The 19,281-nt window shown below is 41.9% G+C and overlaps 1 protein-coding gene across 1 annotated transcript in view; it reads right to left on the reverse strand.

Annotated features, from left to right (window-relative positions):
- Positions 1 to 19,281, reverse strand: part of LOC308286480 (disks large homolog 4-like) — a 151,055-nt gene that overhangs the window by 24,361 nt on the left and 107,413 nt on the right. The window contains exons 8-14 of the mRNA XM_080727515.1: positions 18,355 to 18,479; positions 17,630 to 17,799; positions 16,794 to 16,930; positions 14,841 to 14,985; positions 13,818 to 13,953; positions 8,277 to 8,433; positions 7,558 to 7,660 (exon numbers count right to left, since the gene is read on the reverse strand). Of these exons, the coding sequence (XP_080583641.1) occupies positions 7,558 to 7,660; positions 8,277 to 8,433; positions 13,818 to 13,953; positions 14,841 to 14,985; positions 16,794 to 16,930; positions 17,630 to 17,799; positions 18,355 to 18,479 (973 nt within the window). The remainder of the gene's footprint in view (positions 1 to 7,557; positions 7,661 to 8,276; positions 8,434 to 13,817; positions 13,954 to 14,840; positions 14,986 to 16,793; positions 16,931 to 17,629; positions 17,800 to 18,354; positions 18,480 to 19,281) is intronic.

Here is a 19,281-nt window from a genome sequence, read left to right on the forward strand (position 1 = left end):
CATTCTCTCTCTCTCGTTCAGTGATGCGTTCATTCGCCCCTCCCCCTTGGACAGCAGCTTGCTCTAGGGTGGAGGCACGTCTGTGCGCACTGCACACACACACACACACAGGCACACACAGGCACAGGCGCACACACACACACGCACACACACAGAGACACAGTATCCTCAGGTTAGTCATGCAAAAGGTTGAGTCTCTGCCAGGCTCTCCTGCCCCATTTTGGCCCATGGACCTTGCCAACACTCCACACATGCATCCACATATGGCAGGGCATGACCAGGTTTTGGATCAAATATTCGAACATTTGTGGAGCTTAATGCCAACCGCGCTCAAAACCACAATATGACATGTGAGTTCCTCTCTTCAAAACAAGAAGAAGAACATGATTTTTAGATGGCTTTTTTATAGATTTTTTACTTTTTAATTAAAGTATTGGCTCTTGCATTGGCAAAGAGCGCGATACAGATGGACTCGTCCTGAACTACAACTACTGAGAAACAGTTATAATGTCTATGGACAAAATGTTATGACACTTTATACATACAGTAACGTATACCTGACATACGCCTGGCATTGTGTGTCTACAGTATACACTTTTAAATCACAATTCTATTTCCCCATGTCAAATTGCATTATAAATATTTGTACTGCATTTTCCAGTACTTTGTCTTATTTTGCAAAACATAGGAAGAATAGAATCAGATTTTCAATTATCCTCGCTAGATTTAATTTGCAATATGGGCTGCCTACTCTCTATTTATTTCCCTTTTACAGGTACATACTATGGTTATTATAATGGTGATTATGGATGCAATGCAATTTGTTATTATAGTTAGGGCCATGGGCAAATGCTTCTCTGTCTACCTTTGGTGGTGTTTGGGCTATGATCAGATCTGGGGTTGCGTGCATTTACACCTGGGCGACATGTTTTCAACCCTATTTCAATCCAGTCACCCAGAACACGTTAATGTCAGGAGAAAAGAGATCACAGAGGAGGGGAAGTAGAGAACAGTAAGAAAGAACGATGACCGCAGATAGAAGGAGAAGATAAAGACAGAAAGAGGTGAGAGAAACAGAAAGAAAGAGAGAGAATGCAAAGAGGAGAGGCAGAGCAAAGGGGGAGGGGTGATGATGGAGATGGCTCTGAGGCTCATATATCCTTCTCCTCTCCTTCCACACTCTTCTCTCGCGGCCTCCCTTCTTCCCTCTCTCATTTTATATCTCCACTCTTATTCTCTCCTTCCGCTTTCCCAACCTTTCCCATCTTGTCCACTTGTCTCCTTTTATCTCCAATCCTTTCATGCCATTCCTCCACTTCCCCTTGTCACCGTTCTCCCCTCCTTCTCTCTCTCTCTCTCTCCCTCCTCCCTGGGGGAGGCTGTTCCTCCAGCACTAAGTAGATAGCTTACAGCATTGTCGAGCTGTAGAAAAGTAGGAAACCACAAGAGGCAGTCAGCCTTCATCTTGGCACTGTAGTTATTAGCACTGCGAAATGGGTATACCTATTGTAATTGCTGGAATTACCATTATTATAATTCTGAGAGATCATGACAGGCACGTGGTCCTTGTTGTAGAATCTAGATGAACTCGGGTGGAAGACTCGGATGGAGCCCGTAACGAGGATATACTGTAAAAGGGAACCCGGATGTAGACACAAGGAGGATTCCAGGAAAAAAGATACGATTATTAGCCGTGAAGTAGTAATTAAAGACCAAGATCTCTCTGAGATAAGGTCACTTGTAATCCTTTGAATCACAAGGATAATCTCACAAGAAAATACCAAAGATTGAAAGCTAAAGAGAAAAACAACAATGAGACGAACACGGGGAACGTGGTGCGAGGGTTTAAAGAGGCAAGAAGGCTACAGTACTTCACCCCAAATACCTGATGTAACCCATCCGTACATCGGTAACATTTTATCCATTTCGTAACACAAAGATGCATTGTTTAAAACTTTAAAGTGCAGATTGGTTCTGAAAAGTCTAGATGAAAATAGAAAAATATTTATTAAGAAATTAAATTGTCCAGGACTTATGTACCACACTGTTTTGATTATTATTATTATTATTACATAAAACAACTACTATCTAAAAAAGGCAAGACTACTAAAAAGGCAAAAGAGGCCAAATGTTTCTGTACTGTACTGTATATATAAAAAGCTGTGATAGTAAAGTCCTTTAATTGACACTATGGAAGGAAGGGTTTCATGTCAAAAGAGTAAGCAGTCCTAAGGAGTTGTAATTCTGATGAAATCCTTTTTGCATACAACTTCCGACTTCCTGGAAACATCATCAGTTACCAGGCAACAGAGAAAAAAACACATGCCTACGAGTGCAGTGATACAACTCAGTCGATGTAAGTCACTGCTCTAAAAATAGCTCCCAGCTCTCCTCATCTATAATTGAAATCATACAGCATGCTAATCGATACTGTTATTGATCAAATTATCTTGTTCCAGGAGAGGAGACAAAAGGAGAGAGCAGATGAGAGTGAAAGAAAGAAAGAAAGAAAGAAAGAAAGAAAGAAAGAAAGAAGTGCTTGAACAGAATATTTCAGTCCAGTTCCCAAACAGTGTCTCCAGAAATAGACCAGAAATAACAGTCACTATTAAACTGTTACTTGACAACTGCTGAAGAACAAACACACACGCACACGCACACGCACACACACACACCGATTTCCTTAGCGACACCCTGTATTTCCCATTTTCAATAATTGTACTTCTACTCCATCACTGGCTGCTGTTTGCACCGCGGCAATGGCAACGGCGCTCTCTACAGGGGAGCACTCAGGAAATCGGTCTATAGGGACAATACCACGCAATCCAAGCCTTCCAGGGCATATACCTATGGATCATTCTTCAAAGTGAAATATACAACTGTACTGATATTATCAACCATATGTGTTTTGCAATGCCTATGTCACAATGTTTACTGTATATTCAGTGTTGGAAGTACTATTTGAAGCATGTGCATGACCACTACAATATCCATTTATATGATAATACAGTCTAGAAAATGCAATCAAACAAAACATGCACATGTGCCATACGCCATGCTGCTCTGTGCCATGCTGTGTCATGATTGGCTACCGTGAGAGGAGGGTGGATATAAATAAGATGAGGGGATCGCGCCACACACAAGCACACACACACACACACAGGGGCGTCACAAGGGGTAGGAAAGTGGGACTGAGTTACTGGGGCCCAAGGTGGAGGGGCCCTAATAACTTTATCTATTGAAAAATAGCAGATATACAAGCTCACAGCGCGGCACCGAGTGCCGCGCTGCGAGCTTGTAGATCTGCTATTTTTGAAAAGTTGTGAAAATGTGTGAAAATCTTTGAATATATGTATTTTTTAAGCGAACATTTCTAACTCAAATTTTGCTTCTGGGGGTTCCTGGAACTAAATATTTTGAGATCGGGGTCCGTGGCCAAATACATATCATCTTGGGGGTCCTTGACATAGGTTTCTTGCACACATTTTCACGATTTTTCAAAAATAGCAGATATACAAGCTCGCAGCGCGGCACCGTTGTATATCTGCTATTTTTCAATAGTTAACATTCATGGGGGGCCCGCAGTGAATCCTTGTACCCAGGGCCCAGAATTTGGTGTGACGCCCCTGCACACACCTTCATAAACAACCACGGTCCACTTGGCTGGAAGTGACTGTAGGAAACACAGGAAGTACTGCTGGGCAATGCCTGCTATCACCACAGGAGCATGACGAACACAAACCTCCAACACACAAACACACACCTCAGCGTGGACAGACGGCCCTACATAGAGCTCAATCACCAGTCACTAATGTGGTCTGTAGGAGAGTCACGACACATCATAACACACACACACACACACACACACACACACACACACACACACACGTGCGCAAACGGTTGCATGGACACACACACACTGCCATACCCACAGTAGGCACTCCCTCTTCCTATAATAGCTGCTGTTGCATTTATCTATGTCAACCAGAAAGAAAAAATAACACAATGTTTCTATGAATAGAAAAACCAGTATAGTATTAGTATAACCAGAAAGGTGCAATTCTGGGAAATACAATTGTGGACCCGAGTCGGAAGGAATTCTGTCTTACCATTTATATTGTGATGTCATCATGTGAAGCATGACAACAGTGACAACAGTTTGTGAAGCATGACCAAAAGCTTAAACCTTTCTGTTGTGCAAAAGTTAACAAAAAGCAGGTTCACTTTGCTGGCAAAGAAATCGTGTGTTGCCTATAACAACCACACTAATTATGCCCATACCTAGTGGCATGGCCATAAATGGGCATATTGGTTGGATCTGCTGTCCTGGACAAAAGGCGGGCACGGCTCTCCCTCGAGTTCATGCACATGACCATATATTGTACTGTATGTGCATAGCGGTCACATATCTGAGTCATAGTAATATGCCTATACTGTATGGGCGTATAATTTTAATATGGTTATGTCTGAGTCATAGTGACGTGCCCATTTAAGTGCACTAATACAGTACGTCACTTTCAGGCATAAATGCGCTGTATTATTGATGTTTTCTAGACTTTATACAGCGGTATGTATGAACGCACCATTCCTGATCAGTAGGACCTACATTGCACCGCCGATCCTACTGATATGGTCATATGGAGCATCTCTGTATCTGTCAGTGTTCATTCCATGGTTACTACTAGTGAGACGCCTCAGGGCGACAAGTGATGTGGACATCAGGGATGTGGACATCAGGGAGGGATCTCCATATATGGGAATTGAAGGGATTTGTTCCCCTGGCATCACAGGGATCTCCATATCTCCATATATGGGCATAAAAGGGATTTGTTCCCCCTGGCATCATAGGGATCTCTCTAACAGGGCATCATTAATATTGATGACATCACGGAACTCCATATATGGGCATAAAAGGGATCCTGTTAGTGTGACATCACAGTGAAGCCAGAGCGTGATATCAGAGTGGCAAACCCATTCTGTTAGAGTGGTTCCCCTGACAAATCAGAGCATGATGTCTGAGCGGCAAACCCATAGACCGTAAAAAATGTGTACACGTCTACACGGATGGACGGACACGGACAGGCTGTGAGGTTTCTCATAGCAAACTTCGACCTTCAGTCGCAATTATGGCTGAGTCAAGATGACATAAGCGTGACATCAGACGTACGTGTGTGTAAGGCCAAAACTGGACAATGTCCCGACTCCCGACCTGATTCCCCTGACATTGTCCAGTTTTCAAATGAGAAAGCAGCTATACACACATACTGTACATACACATGCATGGGTTCACACATGCAGTACACAACCTCTCTCTCCCTCCCTCCGCTACAGTATCTCTCTGCCTCTAGCCACAGTTTATAGCAGCATCTTGGAATATACTTCCTGTGTTTTTTTGTTCTGCAGTCCTGTCAGCAGCTGGCCTATATAAAATGAACCCACACATAAACATATTATCCTGGTCTACAATAGCCCTCTCCCTGAATAATACATACAGTACCTCCTATGATACAGCTCCTGTCTGTGGGTGAGTGAGCAAGCAAGCGTGCATCCCTGAGTGCGTTTCTAAGTTTGTGTGTGTGTGTGTGTGTGTGTGTGTGTGTGTGTGTGTGTGTGTGTGTGTGTGTGTGTGTGTGTGTGTGTGTGTGTGTGTGTGTGTGTGTGTGCGCGTGTGTGTGTGTGTGTAGTATTTGGTTTTGTGCGTCTTCAATTGAATAACTTGGGTGCCCAGCTGTGAGGGTGTGAAAAATGAAAACGCAGTTCAGCAGCTATATAACCTGGTTTCCTAGGTTACCTACCGCCTTCTGAGCCACTCCCAGCTGAAATGCAACCAATCACGAGGGGCCTACTAAGCATGCTCTACTGTCGCACGCTATCCTTCTCTCTTCAGTTTACCGTTTCAGCTTCCTTCTTTCATTCAACATATCGTCGCTGTCGGGCAGAACCCTTGGCTTGTATCTCCATATTTCAACTTTTTACGTGTTTTTTTTTTAAATACCCACCTCAACGTACAACAGTGTTGCGCAAAAGAAGTGAAAACAGACGATCTACAAGCTTGCATTGTGAGCTGTTGTAGGCTATTTTAGAAAGAATTTTGAAAGTGAAAGTAGTTAAGTGTGTCTGTGGGTTTTCTAAATATTGAATAAATAAAAAGTATTAATCACTAATAATAACCACAGTGCTTTGGAACACAGGTTCTTTTTTTCTTTCCATTTCCTGAAAAGTAACAGTTTTGGACATTCAGGTTTCCAATCGTCAGCGGTGATATACACCAGCAAGGAGCTAGCATCCTTCATCCAGCGTAATAAAACATCAACTATCTATCAAAATGACCCAATTAGAGGGACAAATGTTACTTAGCACAGTGGTTTTCAAACTTTTCAGGCCGCGACTGCCAAAATAATCATATTTTAACTGGGGACCCCCTCACCCTACGAGCACTCAAGAGTTGAGGCATTACATTTCGTTTAACGCGGTTCTATTCTAAATAGCAGATCTACATGCTCATAACGCCTCGCAACGCAATTTGGCCAATGTTTAATTTGTCATTTTAGTATTAAGAAGTCCTTAAATTGTCACTTTAGAAATATATACACGCAATACTGTTGTGTGAGAAAACAATGTTTCACATTAAGTTAACCCACAGGTTGAGAACCACCTACTTAGCATACAGCTTCCACACTTCATGTGGTCTTATGTCATGCTCTGCTAGTGTGGTGTAGGAGCAAAGTAGCTGACGTGTGTGAATATGATCAACTGAACACATGGTATAGTAGAACAAACAGCAACAATCTTTCATTTACACCTCAGCACTGGTGCTGTCAGCCAGCACACCACCTACTGTAACACCCACCACTATGGGTGTTAGTTTCCATGGGTGTGCCAGGTGTGTGTGTGTGTGTGTGTGTGTGTGTGTGTGTGTGTGTGTGTGTGTGTGCGCGCGCGCGCGCGCGCGCGCGTGTGTGTGTGTCCAGGGGCGTCACAAGGGGGGAGGGAAGTGGGACTGAGTTACTAGGGCCCAAGCTGGAGGGGCCTTAATTATTTTATACTTTAGCTATTAAAAAATAGCAGATCTACAAGCTCGCACTCATCTGCTATTCTTGAAAACTGGTTAAAATGTGTGCAAACCTTTGAATATATGTATATTTTTTAAGCAAACAATTCTAAAATTTTACTTCTGGGGGGTCCCTGGAACTAAATATTTTGAGATAAAGTTCCGTGGCCAAATACATATCATTTTGGGGGTCCTTCACGTGAAAAGTTTGAGCATCACTGAAATAGAAACATAGGTTTTTCAAAAAACCTTAGAAGGATTTGAAATATTCAAAGACTTGCACACAATCGTGAAAAATCGCGCTGTGAGCTTGTAGATCTGATATTTTTCAATAGTTAAAGCACAAAATGTGAGTGAATCCTTCTACAAAGGGCCCAGAATTTGGTGCGACACCCCTGTGTGTGTGTGTGTGTGTGTGTGTGTGTGTGTGTGTGTGTGTGTGTGTGTGTGTGTGTGTGTGTGTGTGTGTGTGTGTGTGCGTGTGTGTGTGTGTGTGTTGTACTCACCCTCTGGTCTGTACTGTGCAACTATGGTGACATTCTGCCCCGCGTTCTTCAGAGCTGCTGCTGCCTGCTCGTGTGTTGCGCTGCACAGGTCCACTCCGTTTACCTATGTGTGTATGCACGCACACAGGCACAGGCACAGGCACAGGCACAAACAAACACACACACACACACACACACACACACACACACACACGCACACACGCACACACGCACACATGCACACATGCACACGCACACAGTTAGATCCTATGTCTTGGATCAATAGTAATAAATGTATTGTGTGACATGAGAAGGCTGTAAAGAACACAATGGATCTGGATCGATAGGTCACTTGTGGGTCTGTGTGTGTGTACATTTGTGGGGGTGTATGCTTTGTAAATGCCTGTTTTATGCGTAAACTGTATGTAAAAATGCAAAAAAACTGTATGTAAAAATGCTAAAAAACGCTTGACATTACAGTACGTTTTCTGTTTCATTTTGTACGCGCTGTGGCAGTTTACATGTTAACTACTTACTGTAGCCCCTCTATACTTGTCTTACACTATACTTGCACTCTTTTCTTTTAATCTCTACACTAAATCTCTTTGCTGAAAATAGCTGATCTACAAGCTCAAAATGCGCCACGACTCACGACACATTGTGAGCTTGTACATATGCTATTTCTAGCCGATGTTCCCCCCCCAAGAAAATGGATGGCAAGTTGGTTGTTCAGTTCGTACCGACAGGATGCGGTCTCCTTTGCGAAGTTCCCCACACAGGTCTGCTGGTCCTCCTGCCAGGATGAAGGAGATGAAGATTCCTTCTCCGTCTTCTCCCCCGACAATGTTAAAACCTAGACCTGTAGAACCCCGCTGTAGCACCACCCGCCTGGGCTCCCTGCAGCGCAACACAAACACACACAGTAAAATGTACAGTTAGAATTACCATTTAGGGCCCGGACTGCTGGCACAGCAGCCTGAGGGTGCATCGTGGATTCAAGTCCCGTTCCCTGCCATCTTTACCGCAAGTCTCTCCCCATCTCTCTCTCCCTGTTTCCTGTCCATCTCTACTATACCTATAAATAAGGGCAGAAAAGCCCCCAAAATATGTATATATCTATTTAAAAAAGGATTACCATTTAGGCATTTAGCAGACGTATCCAGAGCAACTTACAATAAGCAAGGTAATCACATACATAGAATGCAGAAAGACATCGTAGTGCCTGAAGAAACTAGCATCCCACGTAAACCAAGAACCTTGCATAAGTCAAACAATATAACAATCTGTACAGTACTATAGGACGCTATAGGATACAGGGTAAACAATGAACCTAGCATCCATTTAAAGAACATGCCATCTAAATTACATTCTTAACATTGTGGAAAACCAAACCTAAGTAACAAAAACGTGCATGGTAGCGATATCTTGGTCAATCGGCTGGAATCAATCAAGGCAAAATTTTGACAGCATCCACTTTGTGGGAGTAAAGCATTACATCGTAAACTGCAGATTGTAGGAAGGATGTAAGCATAAATACGATCAAGGACACATCAGCTACATCCCCTCTGTGGAATCGGCCATTCAGCACTGACACCGCCAGCAAACTCTGCTCTTTCCTGGCTGTCCTGTCCTCTCCTTCAACATGAGGGAGGAGCGAAGGAACAGCAAATAATCCTCTTAACCACAGTCTCTAATTTCAGTAATGAGAGACCAGGGGCAGGTTGTGAGGTCAGGAGGAGGACTGTAAGACTAAGAAGGTTGTGTTATTGGCGTGTTGCGTTGCTTTCGATTGACAGATTGATTGACTTGAAACCTTTATTTCTGGTAAGGCCACTGAGACCAAGGTCATTTGGGGCAACGGAGCCCTGTATACAAAAAGTGATAAAAAAAAATGTACAGTAATACAATTTGACAGAAGATTAGATCCAAATAATTCGTAAAACATAAACATAACTAAATTGATAAAATACATTAATTTACAAGACCAATGAAAGTAAAATCTTAAAGTATCAATTTAATGATGATTCAAACTATCCTGAAATGTGTTCCATAAAGGTACACACACGCTTACAGCAATATCAACTCATTCCTGTGATATGTTACACTGACCTGAGAATCTGATGTCAGGTCAGATACAGATACAAATGGAGTTTAGCAAGTAGAACTTTATAAAAAGAGTAATATGTTGCTTCTATCTAAGATCAAGGGGATGCAAATTCATCATACTTGTACCACAACAAATTGTATATTTATTTATTATTATATCATTCCTTTTAATTAAAAATAGGCCAATATTTTAATTTATATAATTGCAATTAATTTAAATACATGTAATTGCATTTAAATAATGCTAGTAAAACACAACAAGGCTCACTAGGAATGAAAGCACATTTCACCATGTAGACCAGCAGATGTCACTATGACACTATTAGTGAGCTCTTTCTACTCTTTTAACCACATGAACCTCAGCATCCCTATTCCAGGGGAAACCTTTGCCAAAAATACCAGATCACAACACGATGATAAGCAATGTTTTGAAAAAAGAGATCTAGTGTGTGTGGGGGGGACGGGACCAACTACAGGTCCAGTTTACAAGATAAAGTGGTTAAATGATCTGCTGTGAAGAGGAACAAGTAGAGAACAGAAGCATAGAGTTCACACTTAGCGAACATGTTTCTATAATTAGATGTTATTTATTCACATGGACTGGAGGTTTCTCTCTATATTCAATCAGCAATGGAGGGCCTGAAGAAACAAAAGTGTAAAATGTGATAGCATTTGAATGTACAGGTCCATTTGGTTACACCAGTACACTCTCTGATCAATGTAACACATTTTAATTTTCTCCATACTTTTCCCCCCAATATTGATAAGCTTGTTGTCACAATGAACAATCCAGATCCATTTTAACACTGGCAGTGGCACCTACACTAAGAACAATGCTGCCAGCAATACATTGAGTAGGTGGAACCAAATGCAAAAACATAAATACAATTTTTTTTTTTTCTGCATGCCAACTTCAGGACATGAGAGATGAAACCAAGAGGTTGTTGTTTTGGTCTACCTATATTCACCACAGCCAGTGTACAGAAAGAGCAGCATTCTTGATTTTACACACACACACTCAGTGTGCGTTTTGAAAAACTATAATCCTAATAAATCATAATTATTACAATAAGTGGAGCGATGAAAATGAGGGATGAGGAAAGGGGATGAAAGAGAAACATGCATGGAGAGAAAGAATGAAGGGGTTAAACGTAAAGGAAGGGCAGATATCAAAAAGACCATTCTCACGGTCAAACTGAGGCTTATCAGATTTGTTATAATCGAAGCCTCTGATTGGCTGCCAGGGTTATGACGAAACGTCACACGTAAGTAACCATGGTGACGCCAGATGAGTGACGACTGACGAGGGTTGATATGGTGTAATCCATCCATCCATTAAAACAGATTAAACAGTAGTACAGCACTCAGTGTACAATGTGTATACAGGACTGTACATTCATACTTTTGCATGTACAGTAGGGGCGTGTTCTTAGGTGTGTGTGCGTCAGAGAAAAAGAGAGGGGCAGAGAATGGGAAAGGGATTGAAACCTTATATGTCCAAAACCATTACCTTTCAGAAAATGGAAATAAATAAATAAATAATAAACTGTGTTCCAAAGAATTCAATCTAGTTCTTATTTAATCACAAGCCCTTGTTAATACTTTTTTAGAGTATGTTAATGCAATATAACTTCAATTGGGGTGGTTGTATTTTGTCACCCTGCTCTTCTATTGTAGCCTACCATGGCCAGACTATATACTAATGCAGCTAACTAAATGCAGTATAACTGCTGTGAGCTTGTAGATCCCCTCCTTGTTTTAACATGGGTGGATTGTCTAGCTGAGCTGCGCTACTTCTATTGAGACATTTAGATTGTGTCTACTCTAAGGTCATGTCTCGCCTAGACATTAGGACCTGACACAAATTTTGATTCAGTTTATCCCCTGAGCAAGCAGGCAGCATCTCAATGGTAAACATTTCAGGCTTGAAAACCAGGTTCAAATCCGGGGTAGAAGAGGAAAGTTACATAGTTCTCCTTTAACCACTTTAACTTAAAAATAAATTCAGAAACAGCACATCTACAAGATCAAATAGAGCATTCATTTACGGGAAAAAAGTTGAAAATTTGAATTATTTGTGTAATCACTGCAGCTCATCGGCCACTACTCACGCCCACATGTTCTGGTCCTGTGTAAACAAGCAAAACTATAGACCCATGCCCATTCATAACCATCTCTTGTACTCTACTTCCATTTACTAGACTGAAGCCGATTGTATTGCTTTGGCCAGACGCTTCATTTTACTTAAATGGAAAGATGCACATCCACCCACCTCATTGGATCAAAGACTTATCGTACTTTCTTCAGTTAGAGAAAATAAAATACTCATTAAGGGGCTCCTACAGAGACCTTTTATAAATGATCGACTTCTCCTCTTTACAAACATTCAAAGAAAAACATCCAATTGCCTGCTGTTCCATAAAAAGGAAGGTCAGAATTAGCCATGCACAATTAGCACAGTTCTCTCTACTAATTACACTAATTACAATTAGTACAGTGCTCTGCAATTATTATTCTTTTGCAAATAAACATCAAACAGCATACAGTACTTTTGTTCTCTTTTCTGTTATTTTTTTCCAGCTGTTTTTTGGCTTTTTTGTTTTGTATGTTGTTTACATATTCTTATTATCACTATGTCCCATTTCGTTTTTGTGTTTGTGATTATATCACACAATACTCACTTAATAATCAATAATCACTTGAAAAGCTCAATAAACAAAGTAAAAAAAGAGAAGCGATACAATGTTTCTGCCCAACTGCAAAGATATGTACTATTTGTGTGTGTATAATGAGTGTGTGTGCGTGTGTGTGTGTGTGTGTGTGTGTGTGTGTGTGTGTGTGTGTGTGTGTGTGTGTGTGTGTGTGTGTGAGAGAGAGTAGAGCGCATGTGCGGGCAAACCTGTCCCAGACGATAGCCTCGTTGCCATCTGCTGCCTACAGCCAAATACACTAATGCACACAGTCGTACAAGCAGACCACAGAGGTCAAAGACTACAGTGTGTGTGGGGTTCTCTGCATTTTGTTTCCCATTCTAGTGCAGAGGTTCTCCAACACTGTAATGACGAGGCACACTGATGTGCTTGGGATTTTCTGACAGCCAAGCATAATTATTGCAAAGAATGGTATAATAATAATTTACTATATCAGTACTTTGTGCTTCATTTCCCAGTCGTTAGTGCACAGGGAAGTTTGAAAACCACTTTCCTTGGATACTTATACTACTTACTGCAGAGTTAACCTCGCCTCACCAGGCTTTCCCCTGAGAGAAAGCCTGGTCTTCGTTTACTAAACGGGCCGTTTGATCCGGTCGGGAGCGGAAGAGCTCCTACGTTTTTCTGTAGTCCAAAACGGACTACACTTTGGCCGGAAACAACGACCGGAAACAGTTTCAACCCAGTTTAGCGCATGCGCAAGTAGTTAGCGCATGCGCAAGTACGGGTTAAAACTGTTTCCGGTCGTTGTTTCCGGCCAAAGTGTAGTCCGTTTTGGACTACAGAAAAACGTAGGAGCTCTTCCGCTCCCGACCGGATCAAAAGCCCGAAATTGGAAGCCAGCCCAGGCTACTGCAGAGTAACTACAGTGGTGACTCTTGGAAATCTTAGACCTTTCCCCCGTTTCCACACTGTAGTAACGAGTAGACTGCCTCGTGAAATATAAATTAGGCAATTCTCTTTTCTGCCACCAGGCAACACAAGTAAACTGACTGAAAGCTTCTATAAATGTCTTATTATGTCATCTGGAGCAGGACTCAGTGTGTGAGATCCATTTTAATTGTATGACATTTAATGTTAAGATTTCTACCTCTGCACGAGATGTTTTACTGTGTCTGTGTCATATACAGGTTGGCAGACATGGCACAGTGAAGACATTGAAATAAATGGCTGTAGACACATTTCAAATAATCCTTTCCAAAAACATTCAATAGCAGAAGACATCATATTCCAAACCAAATCTGCACCACCACTTTTCAGCAAAAGTACGGCCTGTTTTCATTCATGTCACTTCCTATAATAAGGTATGACACTGTGTGTGTGTGTGTGTGTGTGTGTGTGTGTGTGTGTGTGCGTGCGTGCGTGCGTGCGTGCGTGCGTGCGTGCGTGCGTGCATGCGTGTGCGCGTGTGTGTGTGTGTGTGTGTGTGTGTGTGTGTGTGTGCAGCAGCGTTTCATATCTTACCTGGTGATGTCATCGTCTCCCATCATGCCCCTGGGCAGTGGTGAGTATCTGGGTGTGGTCAAGGGGGCGGGGCTTACAGACTGGCTGCCGCCCACATAGGAAGGACTTATATGGTTGTCTTGGTGAGGGGAGTAGGCTAGAAGAACAACACAGACATTCTCACTTTATTTTTGTATTAAACTGTAGATATCAAAGTGACATTTTGTGACCCCCTCCCCCAATTACTGAAAGTACAGATTACAATCGTGGTGCCTCAAGTTTCTCCCATATTATTTTAGACCAGTGGTTCTCAAAGTGGGCTCAAAATGGACCCTTATATCTCTGTAAATCTGAGTGTACAAATGGAACCAAATGGACCCTTACGGGTTAATTTGGTTCCATTTGTATACACTCAGTTGTGGAGGTCCTTGACATTTTAATGTTTGATTATTGTTTTAATTAATGTTGATCTTTTAGGATTTTAGTTTTCTTTATTACAGTTCATTATTATGTTACGGTAGGTGATTGTGAATGTACTGTAGTAGTTACAGTTAAGTGTGGATGGTGTCAGGAAGCCCTCAATCCAGCAGACCAAATGGTCCCATTCTGGTTATCAGCTGGTTACATAACCAACTTAACAGCATATGGGTCATATGGTATGGCTTTTATTTATTACTGAAAAGTAGTCAATGGTCATAATCTTATAGATGAGGTGGCAATGGGGATGAAATCAGGTGATTTTTACAAGTGCTGGATAAAAAACATCCTACCAGCTTTCCTTAAAAAAAACATGGTTTTACTGTCAGCAGAACAGAACACTGCATGGGAAGGGCATCAATAGCATTATAGAATTATAGAATCCTGTTAGTACTGTCTGTAAGTAGTGTGTGTGTGTGTGCGTGTGTGTGCGTGTGTGTGCGTGCGTGCGTGCGTGCACGTGCGCACACTCACGCACACACACACACACACACACACACACACACACACACACACTCACGCTTGTGCACATGCATGCTCTTAAGTTGCTTGTGGTTGTATACTCACAGTTGGTGACATCAGGTGGGGGGAAATTGTCATTTATGAAGACAGAGGTGTGTTTGGCCACACGGAGGTACACCACGTCAGGAGTTGACTTCAGAGCGGACACCGCATCCTCGTGAGTAACGTCCTCAAGGCAGGAGTTGTTCACCTGAATAAACGCACACAGACATACAGTAGAGTACAGTATGTACCAAACATTGATGCATGAATACATAGCCAGTATGCATACATTCACTAACAGTAAATCCAAGCACTGTTGCTTACACACTACACAGGCACCCAACAAACATGAATACATCAATGCTTATTTAAGAATACATAGTAAAACTAATAGGCATGGGGATGTTTGATGTTCTTAATGTTCTACATGTCACAAATGTCACTAAAACGCAATACCCCTTTTTGAAAAGCATTAATACAAAATGTACTTCATCTTCAGGTGTACTTAAGTAGATCTGTGAGGATGACTGTTAAAGTAATGCCTAATTTATACACACATCATACGACCGTGCCCTATGCTGAAAATAGTCAATCTATAAGCTCACAACATGGCATAGCGCAACACATTGCGAGCTTGTAGATCTGCCATTTCCAGCGTGGCACTTGGTGTCTTATGAAGAAGTATAAACCAGGCTTCATGTTTAATAGTCACATACTTTAAAGATGCATGTGGACATTGTATGGTTTAAATTGTGCCTACATGGCTGGTCTATAATCTAAAGCTTAAAGTTAAAGGGTATCTCTTATTAGTTTCTATTTCAATCAGGCCAGTCGTTCTTCATTAGTACAGTATGCCGTATGGCATTACTGTCACTTCATTGCTCACCACTTTTAAAATGCAGTGTAGTGGTGCATGAGGGCAGACATCAGATACTGTACATTTAGTCGCTCTGATTATGTCATTTAGAGAAAATGTTACAGTTACATCCCACAACACACTCAGTATAAATAGTGTCTTGCCCCGTAGGCAACGAGTTGCATTTCCATGACTGGAGCAGAGCAAGCCCAGGAGAGAACAAGCAAGATATTTGATGCTATGGGAAATTCTTTTTTTCTTTGTTTATACGTTTAACATTTTTAATGTTCTTTTCTCATTAAAGGCAGGATGACAGATCATTTTAAATGCTGGAAATTCTAGTAATGTGATGAAAAAAATTACATAAAGTGTTATAGTTCAGCATTCTGATTCTGTATAGCATTTTGTACAAGTCACTTTTTCCAGACTTCAATATATATTCTATATTCTACATAAACTGATAGTTGTCTAGGTGTAAATCATAAATTGTCCCTTATCAGGTGCCCCACATTTAAATAATGAATGATTTTGATTTTATAATTTTTTTTTATCCCACAATTTTGTAACCCATTTTTCACCCTGTGCCAATTGCCTAAACTGTAATCCTGGGCTCTGCTCTCCCTCTGCCACGCATGGGGAGGGCCCCCGAACTGATGCTTCCTTCAGTGCATGAGGAGTGTGCAGGCCGCTTCTTATCACCTGACAGGAGGGGGAGCTTCCCCGGTTGGACATAGCGCGTGGAAGGAACACGTTATTCCAACCAGTTCCTTTCCCCTCCATCAGGCACCCCGGCTGGCCAGGCGGAGGCATTATATAGAGACCAGGATTACTGCATGTTTTTGTGAGGGTATCTACCCTAGGAGACACAGGGAGAACATGCTAACTCAACACAGAAAGGCCCTTTCACCAACCACACCTAGCGTGTGGGCTCTGATGACGCGGAGGAGAGAACACGCCCCCAGCGCCCCCCAGCAGACATCGAACCCAGAACCTTCTTGCTGTGAGGTGGAATGTGACATTTTGAACTCACAATTTGATTGATTACAGCAAGGAAGATTGCACACTAAAACTGTCAGATGTGTACAGTATACCGGTATGTACGAGTTGAAGAGGTGTGGGGTTGGAAGTAGGATGGAGAAATAAGAAATGTTTTTTCTTACGCCCATTAGTTTGTCCCCTATCTGTAGCCGTCCATCTTTGTGAGCAGCCCCGCCCTCGATGATTTTGGTCACATAGATGCTGTTGTCCCCTGGGACATGTTGATTGCCTACACCACCTGCTATACTGAACCCTAAGCCTGGGAGACAGAAAGAAAGAAACAATAACATCGGTATGCATGTATTGTGAAATGTTTGATTTACCTGGAACATGATGTCATAGTGTGACTATTACACACTATGACGATAATATGACTGTACTGCAACAGTTAACTGTACAATCGATTGACATAATAGGTTAGAATATAATAGGCTAGACAGACAATGGCTAGACAGATAATGGCATCCACTGCTCATAACAGATATCATGGGTAAATGCAGAGGACAAATTCTACATTATGTGCAAATGTACTGTGGCAAGATATGCCAACAACACGCACGCACGTCGCACGCACAGACACGTTATGTTTTTCTTTCTTCAGAAATGAATGCCTCACTTTGTCCTATGACAGTGTCAAGCCAAAGTAGCGAAACTACGAGTTGAAAAATGGCACACTGAAAACAGGTTAAAAATGGCACGCCCAAAGCAGGTTAAAAATGACACGCCCAAAACAGGTTAAAAATGGTCTGTCTGTCAATAGCAATAATTTTCTCTAGCACTGTCTCACCTTCTTTTTTTTTCTTTTTTTTACTTTGTTTATTTGATTTTCAAGTGAAGCATTTAAGGCAATGAAGTGGTACAATAATAAGAGTAGCAGCTTCTTTTGTACAAACATCAAATATACAACAGTGGTATGAGGATTGAAATTTCACTGTCTCACCTTCTAGCACTGTCTTACCTTTGGGACCTTTGACCAGTTTAATGTCTATGATTCTCTCGGAGAGGCTCCTCCTGCGTCGTATGTACAACCTGACCAGACCTCCTGCCTCCTTCAGCGCCTCCACAGCTCCACTGTGGGTGACCTCCCTGACGTCTGCATCGTTCACACGAACTATACAGTCATTTACCCTGCAAATGACACACACACACCATCATCAGCCTCATTCATAGACATCGGTGGCTCTGACCCAAGTTTTTTCGTGGACCGCCCATCTGACCACTTAACTCATTGACTGCCAAACATTGTTTTTCGACTTATGTCGTTCCCTGCCACGCTTTCAGAGAGTTTAACTAACCTTTGAAAATTCATAACATATTACACGATGCGCCGATTTCCTCGCGGGAGGGCTCAAAAGATGCGGAAATATTTGGTGACCCATAAGCTAGAGAACAGCGCCATCCACTGTCAAAATAATGATATTACAGATGAGCCTGCTGATGATCCAGGTTAAAAGATAATGTTTTTGCTCTTTGCTTTTCCAAACAGCATTTGTCAGCTTCTAACCCTATTCTACTCTGCAAGTTCACAACGTGTCATCTTGTGACCCACTGTGAGTTTGTAGATTTTTGCCAAAGAGATTTGGTGTACACTGAAAAAAAGAAACCCCAGACAACAGTAAACAGCTATCGTATATTGCTTCCGTAGTAATGACAGGTTATAAATATTATATTACGTGTGTATACCTGAGTCGTCCATCCTGTGCTGCAGCCCCTCCAGGTATAATCTTGGTAATGAAGATCGAGGGGTCCTCTCCAATGTGAGGGTTATCAGTGCCCCCTGCAATACTGAAACCCAGGCCCGAGTTACCCTATAAACACACACACACACACACACGCACACGCGCACACGCACACACACACACACACACACACACACACACACACACACACACACACACACACACACAGATTCAGATTCTTCTTATGCAAATATTTTGGGGGTTTACAGATGTTATTTGCTGTGCCTTTTCATACAAAATCTTCAATTTGTTGATCACATTGTTCTATCTGCCTGATAGTGATGCACGGGTCGGGTTTTCTAAAACCTGACCCCACAAAACCGACCCAATAATAATATGTGTTGATTAACGACCCAACCTGACCCGTTCGATTCCGTTTACTGTGGCTGGGGTTGACCTGTACGACCCTCACCCAGGTTAATTGCGTCGGAAGCTCATCACTAGACTCTGGCCATAATGGGAAAATGGGATAACTTGATCCAGTTAGCAAACCTCTCAATATCTTACACAGTGTCAAAATCTAATTGCAAATGACAAATTACACATCAATCGTCCAGCTTTAATCAAGTTTTTAACTTAAAATGATCATTTTATTTTTGTTGTTCTTTTGATCTGATCTTTGTGTGGTGACTTTATTTGTTTTTTGTTTAGTGTGTGACTCTATATGAGCCTGTGTTCTGTAGCCAAAAGCACAGATAATGTACAGCTATTGACCATGTTCTCATAGAGGCCATTTTGCTCTTATGTCATACTTGGGGGGTGAGAAATCCCACCCCAACCGAGGGAACATAAGAGCAATGACATAAAAGCACTGTGTGTAAATGGTCATTATTTACATTATCAACCGTATAGTTGTTGCTCAGTCAGCAGA

This window comes from Nannobrachium achirus, assembly GCF_963921795.1.
Source record: "Nannobrachium achirus genome assembly, chromosome: 1".
Classification (NCBI taxonomy): domain Eukaryota; kingdom Metazoa; phylum Chordata; class Actinopteri; order Myctophiformes; family Myctophidae; genus Nannobrachium; species Nannobrachium achirus.